The sequence below is a fragment of the Coffea eugenioides genome, chromosome 5 (genome assembly GCF_003713205.1).
Source record: "Coffea eugenioides isolate CCC68of chromosome 5, Ceug_1.0, whole genome shotgun sequence".
NCBI lineage: Eukaryota > Viridiplantae > Streptophyta > Magnoliopsida > Gentianales > Rubiaceae > Coffea > Coffea eugenioides.
In genome coordinates this window covers 3,190,512-3,207,491 of record NC_040039.1, presented here as the reverse complement: position 1 = coordinate 3,207,491, position 16,980 = coordinate 3,190,512, and the positions used below count along the sequence as shown (strand labels likewise).

General features: G+C 36.4%; 1 protein-coding gene across 1 annotated transcript; it reads left to right on the top strand.

Annotated features, from left to right (window-relative positions):
• Positions 1 to 13,845: 13,845 nt before the first annotated feature.
• On the top strand, positions 13,846 to 15,597 carry LOC113770991. The gene has a single exon (XM_027315624.1). It carries the CDS (start codon positions 13,846 to 13,848, stop codon positions 15,595 to 15,597), a length of 1,752 nt encoding a protein of 583 aa, XP_027171425.1.
• Positions 15,598 to 16,980: the final 1,383 nt, after the last annotated feature.

The following is a 16,980-nucleotide window of genomic DNA, read 5'->3' as shown; positions in this document are numbered from 1 at the left end:
GCCGCAGCAAGTCATGTTAGTTTCTTTGGTGTTGGGATTTCAACAGCAGGAGTTTCCTATTAGATATTTGGGCGCGCCTTTGGTCAAGGGAAAGTTAAACTCTGTGGCTTGTGGTGGCATTTTGTCAAAGCTCTGGTAGAGGCTCTTCCATTGGAGCACCAAGATGTTAAGCATGGGAGGCAAAATAATTCTTTTATGTCATGTTTTGAGTTCTATTTCTTTGATTTTGCTTCAGGTGCTTTCCCCTCCAAAATCTGTAATGGTAGCATCAGGAAGGATTTGCAACTCCTTTCTGTGGGATCATAATATTGAATCTAAGAGAATTTATTGGGCATTTGTTAGTGAATCTAAGGGAATCTGTAATTGAGCATTTGTTTTTGCATGGGCCTGTAGCAGCTGCTAGTTGGACTCATTTTGCTAAGATATTTGGGGTGCTCGTATTTAATGCTAGAGGTATCTCGTCACAGTTTATCCTGTGGGCTTGTTCGAAGTCGAAGGTCACTAGGTCTCATATTCGTTTCCTCGTCCCCATGTTAGTTCTTTGGTTCCTTTGGAAGGCAAGAAATACGTCAAGATTTCAAGGAGTTGCCTTTTCCTCTGATCAAGTAATATTACTTGTCGAGAATTTCTTGGACCAAATGGGCACTTCTGGAGTATTTTTAAAGTCTTATTTCTCGGAGGACAATGATTGCCGTCGATCGCGATTTGCTAAGGCCAAGCCTCGGGTGCGCCGAGTTGTGGCAATTTCATGGTCTAAGCTAGCTTTGCATTCGTTTAAGCTCAACTCCAACGCAAGTGTTTCTAATGGGTGTGCCTCGGGTGGGGGTGTTTTGCGTGATCATGATGGTCATCTTGTTTTTGCTTATTATAAGGAATTTGGGGAGATGGACGTCCTCTCAGTGAAAGTTGCAGCTTTATTGGCCAGTCTTGAGTTTTGCTATCAGAAGGGGTTCTGCGGTTTTATGGTAGAAACTGATTCTTCTGCGCTTGTTTAGATGATCCATAGCAGTGGGTTGGCAAGATGGTCAATATTCAATACTTTGTGGAAAATAAAACGTCTAGTTCTTGAATTACAAGTGTAGGTCTGTCACGTGTTTAGAGAAGCTAATTTTGTGACAGATGGTATTACGTCTCTGTGTTTGGGTTCGGATTGCCTCTTTGATTCTATGGATTGTCTCCTGAACAGCATTTGTGTGGCTATTTCTTTAGACATCAGGTCTCTTCCGCATGTACAGCTTCTACAGAATTAGTTTCAGCTTTGGTGCTGGACCTGGCTTTTCTCGAACTCTTTGTATTGTTGTCACCTCATCTTTAATAAATTAAGGTTGGCCTCCCTTCCCTGTATACGGGGTTGTCCATATATATATACTCCTTCCGTCCCACTTTGATAGTCCTGTTTTCCTTTTTCGTCTGTCCCAAATTGTAGTCCACTTTCCAATTGAAAAATATAGTTGTATTTTAATTTTCCTAAAATACCCTTATTCAATGTAAGTTGTTGTTACTATAAACCTACCCCATTTAATGAGAGTTGATTCTTTTTGTACCATCAATTCAAGTTCCCATAAAGTTGTACTCTAATTAATGTGAGGGTATTTTAGAAAAATAGTTACCTAAATTGATTGTTCCAACAAAGTTAATTACTTTTTATTAAACTGTGTGAAAAAAGAACCAGGACTATCAAAGTGGGACGGAGGGAGTATATATAGACACATGTTACTATTTATGTTGCAAAAAGCAATATGTGATGTTACTCATAAAGTTTACGTACACGCAATCTTTCGGTTTGCCTTTCATTTGTTTGTTTTATTGATTGATCAAAAGTTTCACTTTCACATTGAAGGATAAGTAACTAAAGCCAAAATACAACTCGATATAAAACGAATCATCATAATAGAATTCAAGATATGATATACGGAAGGTAAATTATAAATGAAAAAGACGTGAGAATCCTTGTAGCAAGAATAGCTTCATTGAACATTTTCTCCGGTTTATCTATATCTAATAACCATTTGGAGAACCTAAGCACGAGAAAGTAGAGCACTAGGTTCAGCACCTTTAGAGAGTATTCTTTCTAGTTCATAGTATGAGGATGAAAAGAAAGACGTTTTCTTTCACGAGAGAGTAGCTCACAAATTTCATAGTATGAGGAGTAGCACCTTTATTATCTCGGTAAATGCTCACAACCGAGACAATAAAATTTGTTTTTTCAATTTTAAAAAATTTATTTATATGATCCTCTTCTGGATTTTAATTTGTAATGTTTTCCTTCTTCTTATTTTGTCTTTAGGTATGCCTCTTACATGAATTTCGTTTCTGTCCCTGGTTTCCTCCGCGTTATCCTTTGCCACTCAAGGGTGTTCAAAGAGGTATGTCTTTTGATTTCTTCAAATTTTTTCTCTACTTCTTTTTTTTTCATTATTTTCTTGAAATTTCTATAGATTTTGAAGGATTGAATGGAATATTCTTGTAATGTCGATCTTCATTTTATCTTTAATAAAATTTAATAAAAATTTGATTATTAGAAATTGCAAGTTTCGTTTGTTGTAAAAAGAAGGTAGTGCACAATTGTGTAGTTTTTTTTTTATTAATCTTCGTGCCAGAATCTAGGGGTGACACTTCTCCATACGACTTGAAAACATAACTTGAATCTAGCACGAAATTGGCGGGCTCTTCATGGGTTCGGGCTAAAATCAGGTCAAACCTGAATGACCTGCGAAGCAAATAGCTTCAAATCAGGTCAACATGGGTTGACTCGTTTGACCCGTTTGATTGGTTTAATATGTAATTTGATAATTTAATTAATAAATTAGAGGCATTCCAGGCTATTACTGAGCATAGCAAGAATGCAACGAGCAACACAAGAACCATTCTGGTCAATGTTGCCATTCTCTCGACAAATGACAAAATGATGTTGGAAAAAAATGCAAACTTGCAGCTGATCGAGGGCTGAGAATTTGGCCCTTTTGAATGTATATTTGCTCGAAGCTATGCAATTGTTTGAGTGGTTTTTGCATGTATGTATATATATGCAAAAGCAAGAATCCGTTGAGAACGGCTTGGCCTCAGGAAAATCTCAGTTCAACGAATTTCTCTACAGGTTGAGCTGTGTACAATATTTCAAGCCTTTAATGTCCTTCATTTTGACAATTCATATGCTAAGAGACAGCGCTTGTTATGATCATTCTTGTCTTGGAAAGACAATCATCATGATTACCAATGACCATAATTACATAAATGGCAAATCTAAATACAGTAAAGTAGCACGTTGGTTGTGCAAAACATTTGAACTATGCAGGGATGTGACGAAGTTATGGGGCTTAACATTTGGGTCATCTATGCTACTTTCTTATCCTACTTGTCCCTCAACTGAAATTAATTCTACAATAGACCATGCCTGTTATCACTATTGAAATCCGTTAATGAATTTGAAATTAATTACCTTTGGACATATTTTAAGAAAAAAACTAAGCCATTGATTTGAATCTTGGATACAATAAAGGAGCTGCCAATGATCTCAGATAGAAATTAATTTGCTGCTTTATCTCTAATCTATGTAAAACCACCCAGAAGGTTTTGATTTAATAGTTACGATTGGAGTCTCTAATCTATGTAAAATCGCCGAGAAGGTCTTGATCTAATAGTTATGATTGAGACTCCAAGACTATCTTGGTTTCAAATCTTCCTTGCTCTTTTTCACCTTTTAAATCCCATCTCTTTCATACTATAAAAAAAATAAATTTATGTAAAATCTTCAAACTAGTCGTCAAGAAGGCTATATTCCACTATGATTTCCTCGAAATTTTTTGGATGAAGAAGATCAAACTTGTATTCGAGCCACCAAAAACATTCTACGAGCAGTCGTCAAGCGAGTGAAGACATGCGATGACTCAATGGCCAGCTTTCAATAGCAAATTGACACAACAAATTTAAGTGAATTGTCAATATAAACATGATTATAGGGTAAATTAAATACTACTTTAAACCAACAACCAGCAAAATTATGGCCAAATCCTGAATTAACAGTCTATACTGTCAGTATAAAGCTTTTCCTGCATTAGTAGGAGTGGATATAACATACACACGCAAAACAAAATTATAAAAAAAGTGCATGACACATGTACAAAAAGAAAATATCCAAGGGATTATTCAGAGGAGTAAGAAAAAAGGAATATGTAACAATTTGGTAGAAAAAAACTGAAAAATAAAAAATATTCAACTATCATCTGTCTGCATTAAGTTTAGTGGCACATTTAGAACTAAAATCATGTACAACGGCTAAACTAGGAGGATAAGTTAGGGCTTCCCGCTAAGGACGGATTTTTATGTTGTCAAGAAGTTCCATATCTTTCTGCTCACTGACGTTTTACCAAGATGTTCATCATCATCATCCTCCTCCTCCTCCTCCTCCTTGTTGCCGTTGTCGGTGCCATATCCATCACCATTAATATCATCCAAGCCATCTCCAGATGATGCTTTAATCAACTGCTCAAAGTTGTCGCCAGATTCATCTCCACCATCATTACCATCCAAGACATACTCAGACACTTTAATCCGCTGCAGTAAACAAAGAAATATGTACATGTTGAAGAAAGGCCATTTTTCTATGCAGATCAAAATTTATCAAGAAACTAGAAGGATTTACCTCTGTGTCAAATTGTTCATTAGGTGTAAACTGCAGCCCTGGGACTACTAAAGGAGTGTCAGTTTGCCTCCTTTTCCTACCCTTTTCTGTCTCTGCCTCAATAGGAGTTTGATCATCGCCCCGCGCCCTCTTCCTGGTAGCTTTTTCATCAGAGCGCCTTGAATCTGCCAAACCCAGTGATTCTTTGCGGGATAATTTAAAAATTCTTGGAGTGCAATTTCTGAGCCAAGAATTGCGGCGGCAGCAGCAACCAGATTTATCAGAAGACTTCCGATCAGAAGCAGGTGCAACCACTTTCTTCTCATCCAACGCCTCCCTTTCTTGCTCCAATTGCTTGCTCAATTGTTTCAAATGATCCTCCTCCTTCAAAAGCAATTCTTTCTGAACTTGAAGTTTTTTATTTTCATCATCAATCTGCAGTTGTTTTTGTCTAATTTCATCCATCATCCTTTCAAGTTCATCTTTACGATCTAGCAAACTTTTTCGGTCAGAACTAATTTGTTGCTTTTCCAAATCCAACATTTTCTCCTCATTCTTGATATATTCTTCTTTCTCCTTGGCAAGTTCCAACTTGGCCTCCACAACCTGGTCTTTCTCCTCAACGGTACCCAGCAGATCATCTAATATTTCCTCCTTTTTCATCAACCTTTCCCCCAAGTTGGTGATTTCGACTTCCGTATGATCCAAATCATCAGCCTTTCTCCTAATCCCTAGCAATTCTAAATTCAGCTGTTGGTTTTTTTGATCCAGTTCATCAAGGAGATTCTGAATTTCCTCCTGTACACAGAAACTTTAATTCATCACTGTATTTTTAAGAAAACTAAGCCCGAGTTTAAACTTCTCTCAAACTTCACAACCCTTTTTGTACTGCTAATTATTTATTCGTCTCCTTGGTCATCTCCTCTCTTCTCCTCTTTTTGTTTCCCAAGTATCGCAATAGAGTATACATAAGATAAAGCACATAAGATCAACAAGGTCAAAAAACATTAAAGACTGAGTGTATTTGTCTGGCCAATTAAAACTACATCATCACAAATAAATCCAAGTTACATCACAAGAAATAAACCGAAATTAAACAGACAAAAAAACCATAAATATGAAGAAGACTTGACAAACTTATGTGTGATTTTCAAGTTAAATTGTTCAAACATCAACATCAAACACATCACTGAAACTTACAAGTCGTACCTCTGTGCCTTTTCGTCCGAAAAATCCGAACAATCCTTTCATGTCTTCCCTGCCCACGAACTTCCAGACTACCCTTCTGGATTTTTTTGTATAAGAATTTCAATGTAGAGATAAGAATTTAGGAATGTTTTTATGGGTGGTAAACAGAACCAATGTTTAGCCAATTAGAGTTTCTAATGGAAACGAGCAATTAGAGTTTGTTATGGAAACGAACTCATGCTCTAGAAGGACTTAGTCACTCGTCTTACAAACTTAATCCAAAAAAAAAAAGCGACAGAAATATATAGCAAAATAGTAGCGTATAATAAAAACATAAACAAAAAATGGGTTAATACATAAACCTCTTTGAGCGGATCACAAATATGAAGTACCTTTATGCGGTTAAACTTAATCCTGCCCAATTTACTATTCAAATTTACCTTTTTTATAGAAAATTTCCCTTCTCATAAAAATGTAATTTACTACTTTCTTAATAAATAATCCTTGGTTGGAGGGATTGGATTGAGTGGTAAGATGAAAAAGATGGTTCACGGCCCACCACTTACCAAAAATAAAAAAAAAATCCTACATACTTCTTGTGAGACTTACAATTTTGAAAGAAAATTTTTACTGTTTCCTTAAAACATAGAAATTTTTTAACCCTTCCTTAAGAAGGGTTCAAGACCTCTCAAAAAAAAAAAAATCCTACATCCTTCTAGTAAGTCTTACAATTTTGTTAGAAATTTTTTACCCTTTCCTTAAAACATAGAAATTTTTTATCCCTTCTTAAAACATCTTAGTACTTTTTTCCTTTACTACACCTCTTTCATTTACCTTTATACCAAAAATTTATTGCTTTATCAGAACATCTCATTTCACTTTGGTTCACAAAATTTTACGTGGAATTATTCTTGAACACTTAAAGGCATAATTTCATTTTGATTCTCCAAGTAGATTAGAATTTCAACGCAATGTCTGAATTTGAAAAAAAAAAAAGAGCCAATCAAGGTCGTCCAAAATAAGAATTTTGTTCCAACTCAAGCCTTATGTCAATTCCCATCAGCTTATTAATGTTGGACCCCTAACTTATGCTCTTTAAATGGGTAAAATTTTTCCACTGGAATGGCTGTTATTAATCTAGTAAAGGATTTAGGAACTTAGAAAAAAAAATTTCTTAAAGGATTTAGAAACTTAAATGAAAAATTTTTGGAAAAATGGCTATTTTAGTCCTTTGACTTTTTACTTATGTCAATTTAGTCCCTTAACTTTGTTTTAGCCTAATTTTGTCCTTTTAACTTAAATTTTGTATACAATTAAATCCTTTTTTGGTGGCACCACCAATTAATGGGATGATTAATGGGATTTGATGGATGATGGATGATTAATTTTGTTCTTGAGTGATGGATGATTAATGGGAGTTGATGAAGAGTATAAATGGGTGGTGTTTCTGAATTCATCTATCAGAGTTTTTTGTGAGTTTATGATGAAGACGACCCAATTGTTGCTGGGTTTTGTTTTTGCAAAAACTTCTACTTTTCTCCGTAATTCAATAGTAAATTTACTGTTTCCCCCAAAATTATGGAAAAACTTTTTTCTTCATTAACTTAAATTTTGTATCCAATTAAATACTTTTTTGGTGGCACCACCAATTAATGGGATGATTAATGGGATTTGATGGATGATGGATGATGGATGATTAATTTTGTTCTTGAGTGATGGATGATTAATGGGAGTTGATGAAGAGTATAAATGGGTGGTGTTTCTGAATTCATCTATCAGAGTTTTTTGTGAGTTTATGATGAAGATGACCCAATTGTTGCTGGGTTTTGTTTTTGCAAGAACTTCTACTTTTCTCCGTAATTCAATAGTAAATTTATTGTTTCCCCCAAAGTTATGGAAAAACTGTTTCTCCCAAAGCCTCACTTGTACTTGCTATATTACCACCGTAATAGAGATTTGGACTAGAAATGTTTTAATTGGTGGTGCTACCGTAATAGAATTTAATTGGATACAAAATTTAAGTTAAAGGACTAAATTAGGCTAAAACAAAGTTAAGTGACTAAATCGACAAAAGCAAAAAGTTGAAGGACTAAAATGGCAAGTTTTCCAAAAAATTTTCATCTTTTTCTTTTTTTCCCCTTCTTTCTTTGATTTCACTTTCTCGATGCCAAATTAAGTATAAGGCCCTCAACAACGGCTTATGATGCACCATAGTCTGTCTCATGGCTTAAAAATGGTCAACAGTCATTGACTTGACGAAAGTAGATGGGAGGCCGGAATTGTTACAGAGTTCTCAATTTGAAGATCTTGATTGCAATATTTTTCTTTCAAGGACTGGCTTGAGCCGCTCATCTTCTTTGGAGGACCAAAAGTGGCATTACCCACACTTACAATTATCATTGAAAAAAAACCTTGTGGTTACATCACAAACAATTTAGTAATTTTTTGTACCCAATTTTCACAAATTTTAATCAATCTATTGAATAATGTGCTGAATCAATTAGCTTGATTAATTACTTAGTAAATGAGATAGTTGGAATATTCTCTATGTATCTAGAATATTGGAATGCTCTCTAGATACTTGGCATGTTCTCCATGTATCTAGAAGGTTGGAAATTAAGAAGGTTATTGGTAAGTGTGGTTGAAACTCTTCCCTATGTATCTAGAATGATCATTTACAACTATAAATAGATTTTGTTACCTCCAAACCAATATAAGAGAGTGAAAAGAAATAAAAGAAAACAAAACAATTGAAGCTATTCTTGTCTCCAAATATTCTCAATTCTTGGCCTAATATCCAACAAATTGGTATCAGAGCCAGGTTTTACAGCTGTAGTTCATACCCCAAACCCAAAAAAATTTGAGAGATTTTCAATCATACAAGATGGCCAATCATACTAGTGATGGTCTTCCAATTTCCATATTCTTCGGTGAGCACTATGATCATTGGTTCGTGAAAATGAGAACAATTTGCAGATCACAAGATTTGTGAAAATATGTAGAGAATGACTATAGAGAACCGGAAAGTGAAGAAGGTCTCACCAATCAAGAATTAAAGGCAGTTAAGGAGCATAAGAAGAAGGATGCAAAGGCTTTTTCACACATCCAATAAGGTGTGAGTCCAAATATTTTTTCAAGAATTATGGGAGCGGATCATGCCAAGGAAGCATGGGAGATATTACAAAAGGAGTTCTAAGGGAATGTTAAGGCAAAAAAATGTTACTCTTCAAAATCTTAGAAAAGATCTTGAAAATTTGAAGATAAGTGATGATGAAAGTATTCAAAATTACTACACAAAAATCACCACAATTGTAAATGAAATGAAAACCTTTGATGAAGAAATTAGTGATAGTAGAATTGTTGAAATGATTCTTGTTAGTTTGCCTCCAAAATTTAATCCAATGGTGTCCATAATTGAGGAGACAAAAGATATTTCCTCAATGAGTGTTCAAGAGTTGATGGGATCCTTGAAAGCTCATGAGAGAAGGATGGCTAGACATGCTAAAAAATCTGTTGAAAGTGCTTTTCAATCGAAGTTGAATTTCAGCCCCAAAACCAATGAACAAGAGCCATCTTGTAGCTACCAAAGAGGTGGAGACTCATAAAGTGTGACGACCCTACCTTCTCCTAGGGCATACCCTAGAAGTTAGCGGATCACCTGCTTGGCTCTCGCCAGGACTCATTCACTCACATTAACTGCAGAGATAACATTACCAGTGGACAACTGAACATCCACTCTTAAATACATCTTCAATCAGCTTGAAACATAAATTTGTCCAATAAAAGAAACAAAATACCTGTTCTAAATATCCATTCTTAATATCACACCAACTCAAACAAAAATTCAACCGTCTCAAAATTCAAAAGAGACCATGCCTACACTATATACATAGAATACGGATCTTCCCAAAATAACTTTCTAGTTCAATCCAATCACTCTTCAATCTCTGACTCCTGTAAGGAAAACAAAGCTAAAAGGGTGAGCTTACGCCCGTGAGGTTTCCATGCAAGTAACATTTAATAATCACATGAATTAATACAATTAAGCAGGTAGTGCACATTTCATTGTACAATCACTTTCATTAGCAATTGAGAAAACACTTCACTGAACAATTATTTCACAAAGATGTCAGAACAATTATTTCACAAAGATGTCAAATCAAAAGTACAAAATTAACAACACAAGTTAAGGATACGGGTTGGCTCCAAAGCCAAATCATGTGCCACTTGTAACCTCCTGTCGACACTCCGTTGATTAGAAATAAGGGTCCGTAGAACTCCGCTTGTACTCCCACCTAACACCTTATCACTCTCACTGGCCAGTCACCTCACAAAATGGCTCGAACAAACGAAACGAAATTGAACTTGATTCACAAGCTCGATTCACAAACTTGATTCACAAACTTGGTTCACAAACTTGGTGACCTCAAGACTAGGTTGGACTGGTTTCGACCAAACCCCGGCCGGCTCGAATAGTCCGTCTAGATCTTGAGATCGGACCCCACAAACGTCACCCCGAACTACAAGTTCAAGGGGTTCAACATCAAAATAATTCATATATATACATCTCATAGACAAACACAAGTGCAAAATTAGGGTTTAGGTTGAGTGTGATCAAGTACACCCTCGCCTACATACCCTCTCATTCACATCAAAGCACATAAGCAAGTTATGCACAAAAACGGCCTGAATACTTACAATATCATTTGATCAATTATCAACCTTCAAGTTCAACTACGTCGAGTGCGATTAAGTACATCCTCGACTTAGAAGGTGAGGGACAACCGAGATACACTTTACAATGAATCACTTAGCAATATTTCACAATACACATATTTGTCACATAATTTCACTTAACTACACATAAATAGTTAAACACATAAATTCGGAAACACTCACCCAAAGTAATTTGAGTTCACTACTCGGTGCTTGGACCTTTCTCTGGTTCTTTCTCGGTTCCTGAGGTATTTGTAAACTTATTAGTCTGCTTATTATTTCTCTAATGGTGAAGTTAAGGTTCTCATGATTATTTTAGTTAAATGTATATAGGTGCGTATAAGTATAATTCGAGATATTTAAATGCATACATATATCTAGGGTTTTAAGGTAATCTTAGTATTTATCTTATTCTAGTACATCAAAGGTTCAAAGTCTAGGTAGCTTTAATCTTTCAAGCTTTAAAATTCCATGTTTTACCAAAAGAAAGTAAGATATAGTGATTATATTGCAATTTACATTTTATAATGAAAGTTGCGATCTAGGTACTAAGGATCATTTTAGAAATCAAAGTTCAAAGTTGATAAATTTCCTAGAGGTTGGCAGCTTAGTATTCCTATAAGCTTCCTTGATTTTATCCTATAGTTTGGATGAAAGTCGCGAGTAAAACCTTTATAAGATAGCCTTAAAGAGGCTTTGACCAGCTTTGGTTCATTTCCTCTTTAGGAACTCAAAGTTAAATCTAGAATTTAAGTACTAAGTTAGAATTGTTTAAACCAGATTTTTTAGCAGGGCATACTTCATGTCTTCCATCCAAAGTCCATCATTTTCTTTGTTTAAGTTTCCTAAAATCCATCATGCATTTTATCGTTATACCCAACAGGTGGTTCTTAGTTTAAGGTTTGATTGAAATCCCCTAGAATTCCAGAAAATGGTTTAAACTCCTCAACTATTCCAAGCTGTGTAAACTAGTCTCGTAAGCTCAACTAGCTTCAGATTTCTTCTCCAAAGGCTCTATGTTTCTTTCTAAATCAAAGTAATCATAATACATGCAACAAAACAGGGTACTATAGGATACTTTTAGCCAATATCCGCATAAACTTCAATTTACGAAACAGAAGTTAAGCTTGAGAGAATACAATCAGTCATTCAGGTTTCAAAACGGAGATTCCAGCCATGTATCTTCCGAGATTTCATTCAATCTACCAAGTTATTAACCAAATCCAACATGCAATCACCTAAACACTGAAGTGAAAACATGCAACTTCGAATCCAGCAAAATTTTGAAGAAAAGAGCCAACAATTGCAGCTTTATCCTCTCGGGTTCATACAACACTTTTGTCCAGATATTCCAGCTTTGATATTTCCTCCAAAAGTTGATCTTTCCTTGTTTAATCCAAATAATTTACCACATGCATGCTAAGGTTTAGGTATTAAGAGGTATGTGGAGCAAAGATATATATTCATTCACAACCAAAATTGTGGAGATAAAACTAGAAAAATTCCCAGCTCCTCTCTCCTCGGGTCTCAACAGAAATTTCTAGTAAGTTCCTTCAACACCAACACTTATTTCACTTGGATTCAAGTTAAATACTACATGCATGCTAATATTATTGGATTACAAGGTGTAGACAGCAACAATATGCAATTTCACAGTCAATATTCATGAAGAAAACTGGAAAATTCTTCCATTTCTCTCTCGACCATGTCATCAAATTTCCAGCAGTTTCTTTCAACAAATTCGGCCAAGTTTGTTAATGATTCACTAGTTTCAAAACAAATATCTTAAAAGCCATGAGATTGAACATATATCATGCATTTTTAGTGAAATTTCCTCCAAGATTTTGAATGGACAGCTGTGAACTTCAACTCTCCTACCATCGGCCAAGTTGAGCTTTCCAAGAACGAATCAGTTTCTACACAGGATTTCCTTTAGCAAAACTCACTTTTCTTGGCTAAAAACTATCATACAACATACGTATTCAAGTGTATTAGGTGATTAAGAGATTATCACATAAATTTTCCATCACTTATAGGCTGAAATTCAAACAACAACTCCCAATTCTCTCCATCTCTGTCCGTTAGTTTCATTCCTTTCAAAACAGAATTTTATCTTAGCTAAGAACTTATTTTCTTTTCTAAATTCACATGCAGCTCATGTATTATTCCAGTTATACCGAAGAAACTGAAAATAAGTGTAGGTTCTTACCCTTTTCTCCTAAGAATTCGATGTTGCCGGCTGCTAAAATTTCTGGTTCTAGTTCCTCACTCTTAGCTCCAGTTTCCTTTGCCCACTGACAGTATTCTCTCGACTTTGTTTAGCTGATGATACAGCTTGCTAATCTTTTTTTTTCCCTCACACTGAGTTCCTCACCCTCGATCTTGTTTTTGTAAGATGCAAGAAAGAAAGAAAGAAAAGAAGCTGTCTGCTTCACTCCTCTGATCACCGCCCAAATAATGAGCCTGCTGTCTAGTTATTTCCTCTGGGTTGTTTTGTAGAGTTTTAACATAAGAAAGATAACAATGCTACCGAAATCCTCTTGCCTTTAGTCACTCCTGCCTCGGCAAATGTTCCACCGCCCAGCTAGCTGGCCAACTCTTATTTGCTGCTTCATTTCCACCGCTTAGACTTAGTAGTTCTAGTGCTGTTTTCTTTAAATTTTCCTTCAGTCACCGCCCAACTTTTACCAATTAATTCACCTTACTTCTACTTGGTTCTAGTCCCGATAATTTCTTCTTGGGATGCATGGTGAATTGTCTAACCTTTAGGGTTAAATTAGTCCTCTAGTTTTAGCATATTTACCTACTAAGGCCCGAAATTTTATTATCTTACTCATTGATTCCAAATTGCATTTGTTCTAATTTGTACGTACCTTAAAAGATTTTCCTTATATTGATCTAGTAGATTTTCACACATTTGACTTTAAGGAAAAATTAATTAATCATGTAATTTATTCAATTATATAATATATTCAAATTGCTCAAATTACAATATGCATATCATATGTTTATTTGATTCATATATATATATATATATATATTGCACCATTCTAGGATATTTCTAAATTCTCAATTTTTATATAAATTCAATTAGGCATTTAATTTAACCATTTATTCGTTATAATATTTCTAATATCAAAGTAACTAAAATAAAAGAAATTCATAGCGTACATATAATTTATTTTTTCTCGAGTTCTCACATAAAGAGGAATAGATATGGCCGTGGAAGAGGCAAAGGCAAAAATTCAAAAATTCTCTCTCTAGGAAAAAACTCTCTTCCTTCTCTCTATTCTTATTCTCTCTAATTTCTTAACTAGTTCATGGCTGCCCTTCAGCCGTCGGCTGAGGGGCAAGGATTATCACCTACCAAAAAAAAATCTTTCTCTCAATTATTTTCTCAGTCGGCAATATCTCCTATCCACATTCAGCAGGCTTCTGTCTACAAGGGAGAAGCTGCGGTAGTTTTTTCTAAAGCAGATGCAGACAAACTTGCAGCGCCGTTTCAATGGGCTTTGGTGGGAAAATTTTCACACGGCCGACCTTCTTTGGAAGATATTCGAAAGTTTTTTGCTTCTTTAAACCTGAAGGATCATGTTTCTATTGGATTGATGGATTATAGGCATGTTCTCATTAAGTGCATGGCTGAAGCTGACTTCAACAGAATTTGGATGCGAGGGATTTGGCAACTGGGTAAATATCCGATGCGTGTGTTTAGATGGACAAGGGAGTTTCATGTGCTTAGGGAATCATCTCTGGCTCCGGTTTGGGTAGTTCTTCCAGCTCTGCCTATTCATTATTTCGACAAACATTCATTATTCTCCATACTTTCTCCAGTAGGAAGACCACTCTTCCTAGATTCGGCAACCGCAGCTGGGACTCGACCAAGTTTGGCCAGGGTATGTGTGGAACTCGATGTAGCGAAATCTTTTACACAAAGAGTTTGGGTGGCTGTTGAAGGTGAGTCTGGATTCTGGCAACGTATTGTGCCAGAGAATATGCCATTATATTGTTCATCTTGTTCACGTTTGGGTCATTCCCAAGAGCAATGCAAGAAGAATGTAACTGAGGTTGGGTCTCGGTATCTATATAAGCAAAACATGAAGCTGCAGAGGGATCTACCATTAGAAGTTAATAATATTCAAGTGTCAAATTTAGACCTTGTAAACAACCCAGATGCTAACTTGAACAAAACAACAGATGCCGTGACTGATTCCGACGAAGTGCAGCATCCTGAGATGGGCAATTATGCTGAAAAACTCAAAGGTGCAGTGGTGGAGGAAGTCTGTACTGCCACAAAGGTTCAGGAAGTTAGTCAGCCTGATGATCACCTTAGTAAGCTTGGAGTATCTAAGTTGTCGTCCAATGCTGAATTTGAACAACCACACAATGATCTTGCATTGGAGCTGCCGATACGTGAGGATCGAAGGGAAATGGAAAACCAGCTGGACAAGGCCCACGGGAATGAATACCAAGGGACCCGTTCTGAAACTAATATAATTCCCACAGACAAACTTCTTTGTAAGGCTGACAGAAATTCTCTTCATCATCTATCTGATCACCAAGTGGTGATAGTTGCTGCATCCAAGCCGACAACATCTGATGTGCAAGGGAATTTTAATACGACTCATATGAGGGAGCAAACACTTGTTGGGGAACAATTGACTATGCAAAAGCAGTTAGAACAGGTCCACGAAAATGATGAAGGGACCCAAGCTACATCGTCTGAAGCATCAAAAGTGAAACTTCAGTCCACTGCCGACAATAACTCTTTGGAGCATCTCTATGTTGAGTTGCGAGGAGTGGAGAATTACGGTCCTACAGAGCATGGGATAGTGGAGGTTAATTCACCAACTGTTGCAGGAAATTTGTCTCCCAGACCGGGTGTCCCACAAGAAAATTTGCCGGAATCATCAGGTCCTTCTTTAACTATTCATCAATCAGGGGTGGCTGACCGTAATCCCAAACAAAAAAGGACAAAAGGTTTGAGGGCTAATTTGCAAACCGACAGAATTTTGCGCTCACGGTCAGAGACATCTTCCAACAACTCATTCCAGGTTCTTTCTCATGATTAATGGCATTTTTTGGAATATTAGAGGAGTAGCTAAAGCACCTAATCTACGAAGATTAATCAATTTAGTACGGACACATCATTTCCAATTTGTTGTGATTTGTGAGCCAAAGTTAGACGTATCTAAAATACAGACCATTCGTCTACGTCTATTATTTGATTACGTGCTTGTTAATTGTTCAAGTGATATTTGGGTGTTCTACAATAATCCTTTCCTTTGCTCGATTGTTGGTAATTCTGATCAGCATATTTCTCTACATGTACAAAGTCCCCTAATTCCTTCTCCAATAATTATGTCCTTTGTCCATGCTAAATGCTCAGTTGACGAGCGGCGTCACTTATGGTCCTCATTGTTAGCTGATAAGCCTAGTTTTCTTCCTTGGTGTATTGGGGGTGATTTTAATGTTATTGTGGCACCTCATGAAAAAAGGGGAGGTCGTCCATTTGCTATAACAGAAGGAGTGGAATTTCTGTCTTTCATGGAGGAGGCTGGAGTATTTGATGTTGGCTTCTCAGGACCCAATTTTACATGGTCAAACAATCGACGAAGTAGAGCTCGGATTTCAAAGAGGTTAGACAGGTTCTTAGTCAACGGGGCATGTCTGGATCTTTCTTATAACATTTCTGTCCTTCACTTGGCTAGACATCCATCTGACCATTCACCGTTAAAGCTCTCATTTGTTGCTCAATCAGATGCTAAGCCGCGTCCATTTCGATTTTTGAATGTGTGGACGACTAAACCACAACTCTTGGAGGTGATAAGCCAGGCTTGGAATCAAGATGTCAATGGATCTCCGATGCGTGCTCTATGTTCTAAATTATTAGCAACAAGAAAAGCTATTCAGACATGGAACAAAGAACACTTTGGAAACGTGATCGATAATATGCGATCTGCGGAAATGGCGGTGCAACGGGCAGAAGAAGTAGTAGATCAAGATGATTCCGAGGAGTGCCAGATTGAACTCAAAAAGGCTCAGGCGGAGCTGAGACATGCATTATCAATTGAAGAACAATTTTGGAGGCAAAAGGCCAGGGTGAAATGGCTTCGACAGGGAGATACCAATTCAAAGTATTTTCATGCGATAGTAAGACAAAGACGGGCTCAAGCTATGATTTATCGTATCAAAAAAGCCAATGGTGTTTGGGTGGACAATGAAGCTGATATAGCAAGTGAAGCAACCACCTATTTCTCTAAACTTTTCTCGGATTCTTTGGGATCATCTGCAGATATGCTACACCTAATTCCACCTATGATTTCGGGAGAGGATAATGTGAAGTTGGAAGAAATCCCTTCAATTGAAGAGGTTTTTAGAGTCCTGAAGGCAATGGATGAAGAAAGTGCTGCTGGCCCAGATGGATTCACGGGAAAATTTTTTACTTTTGCATG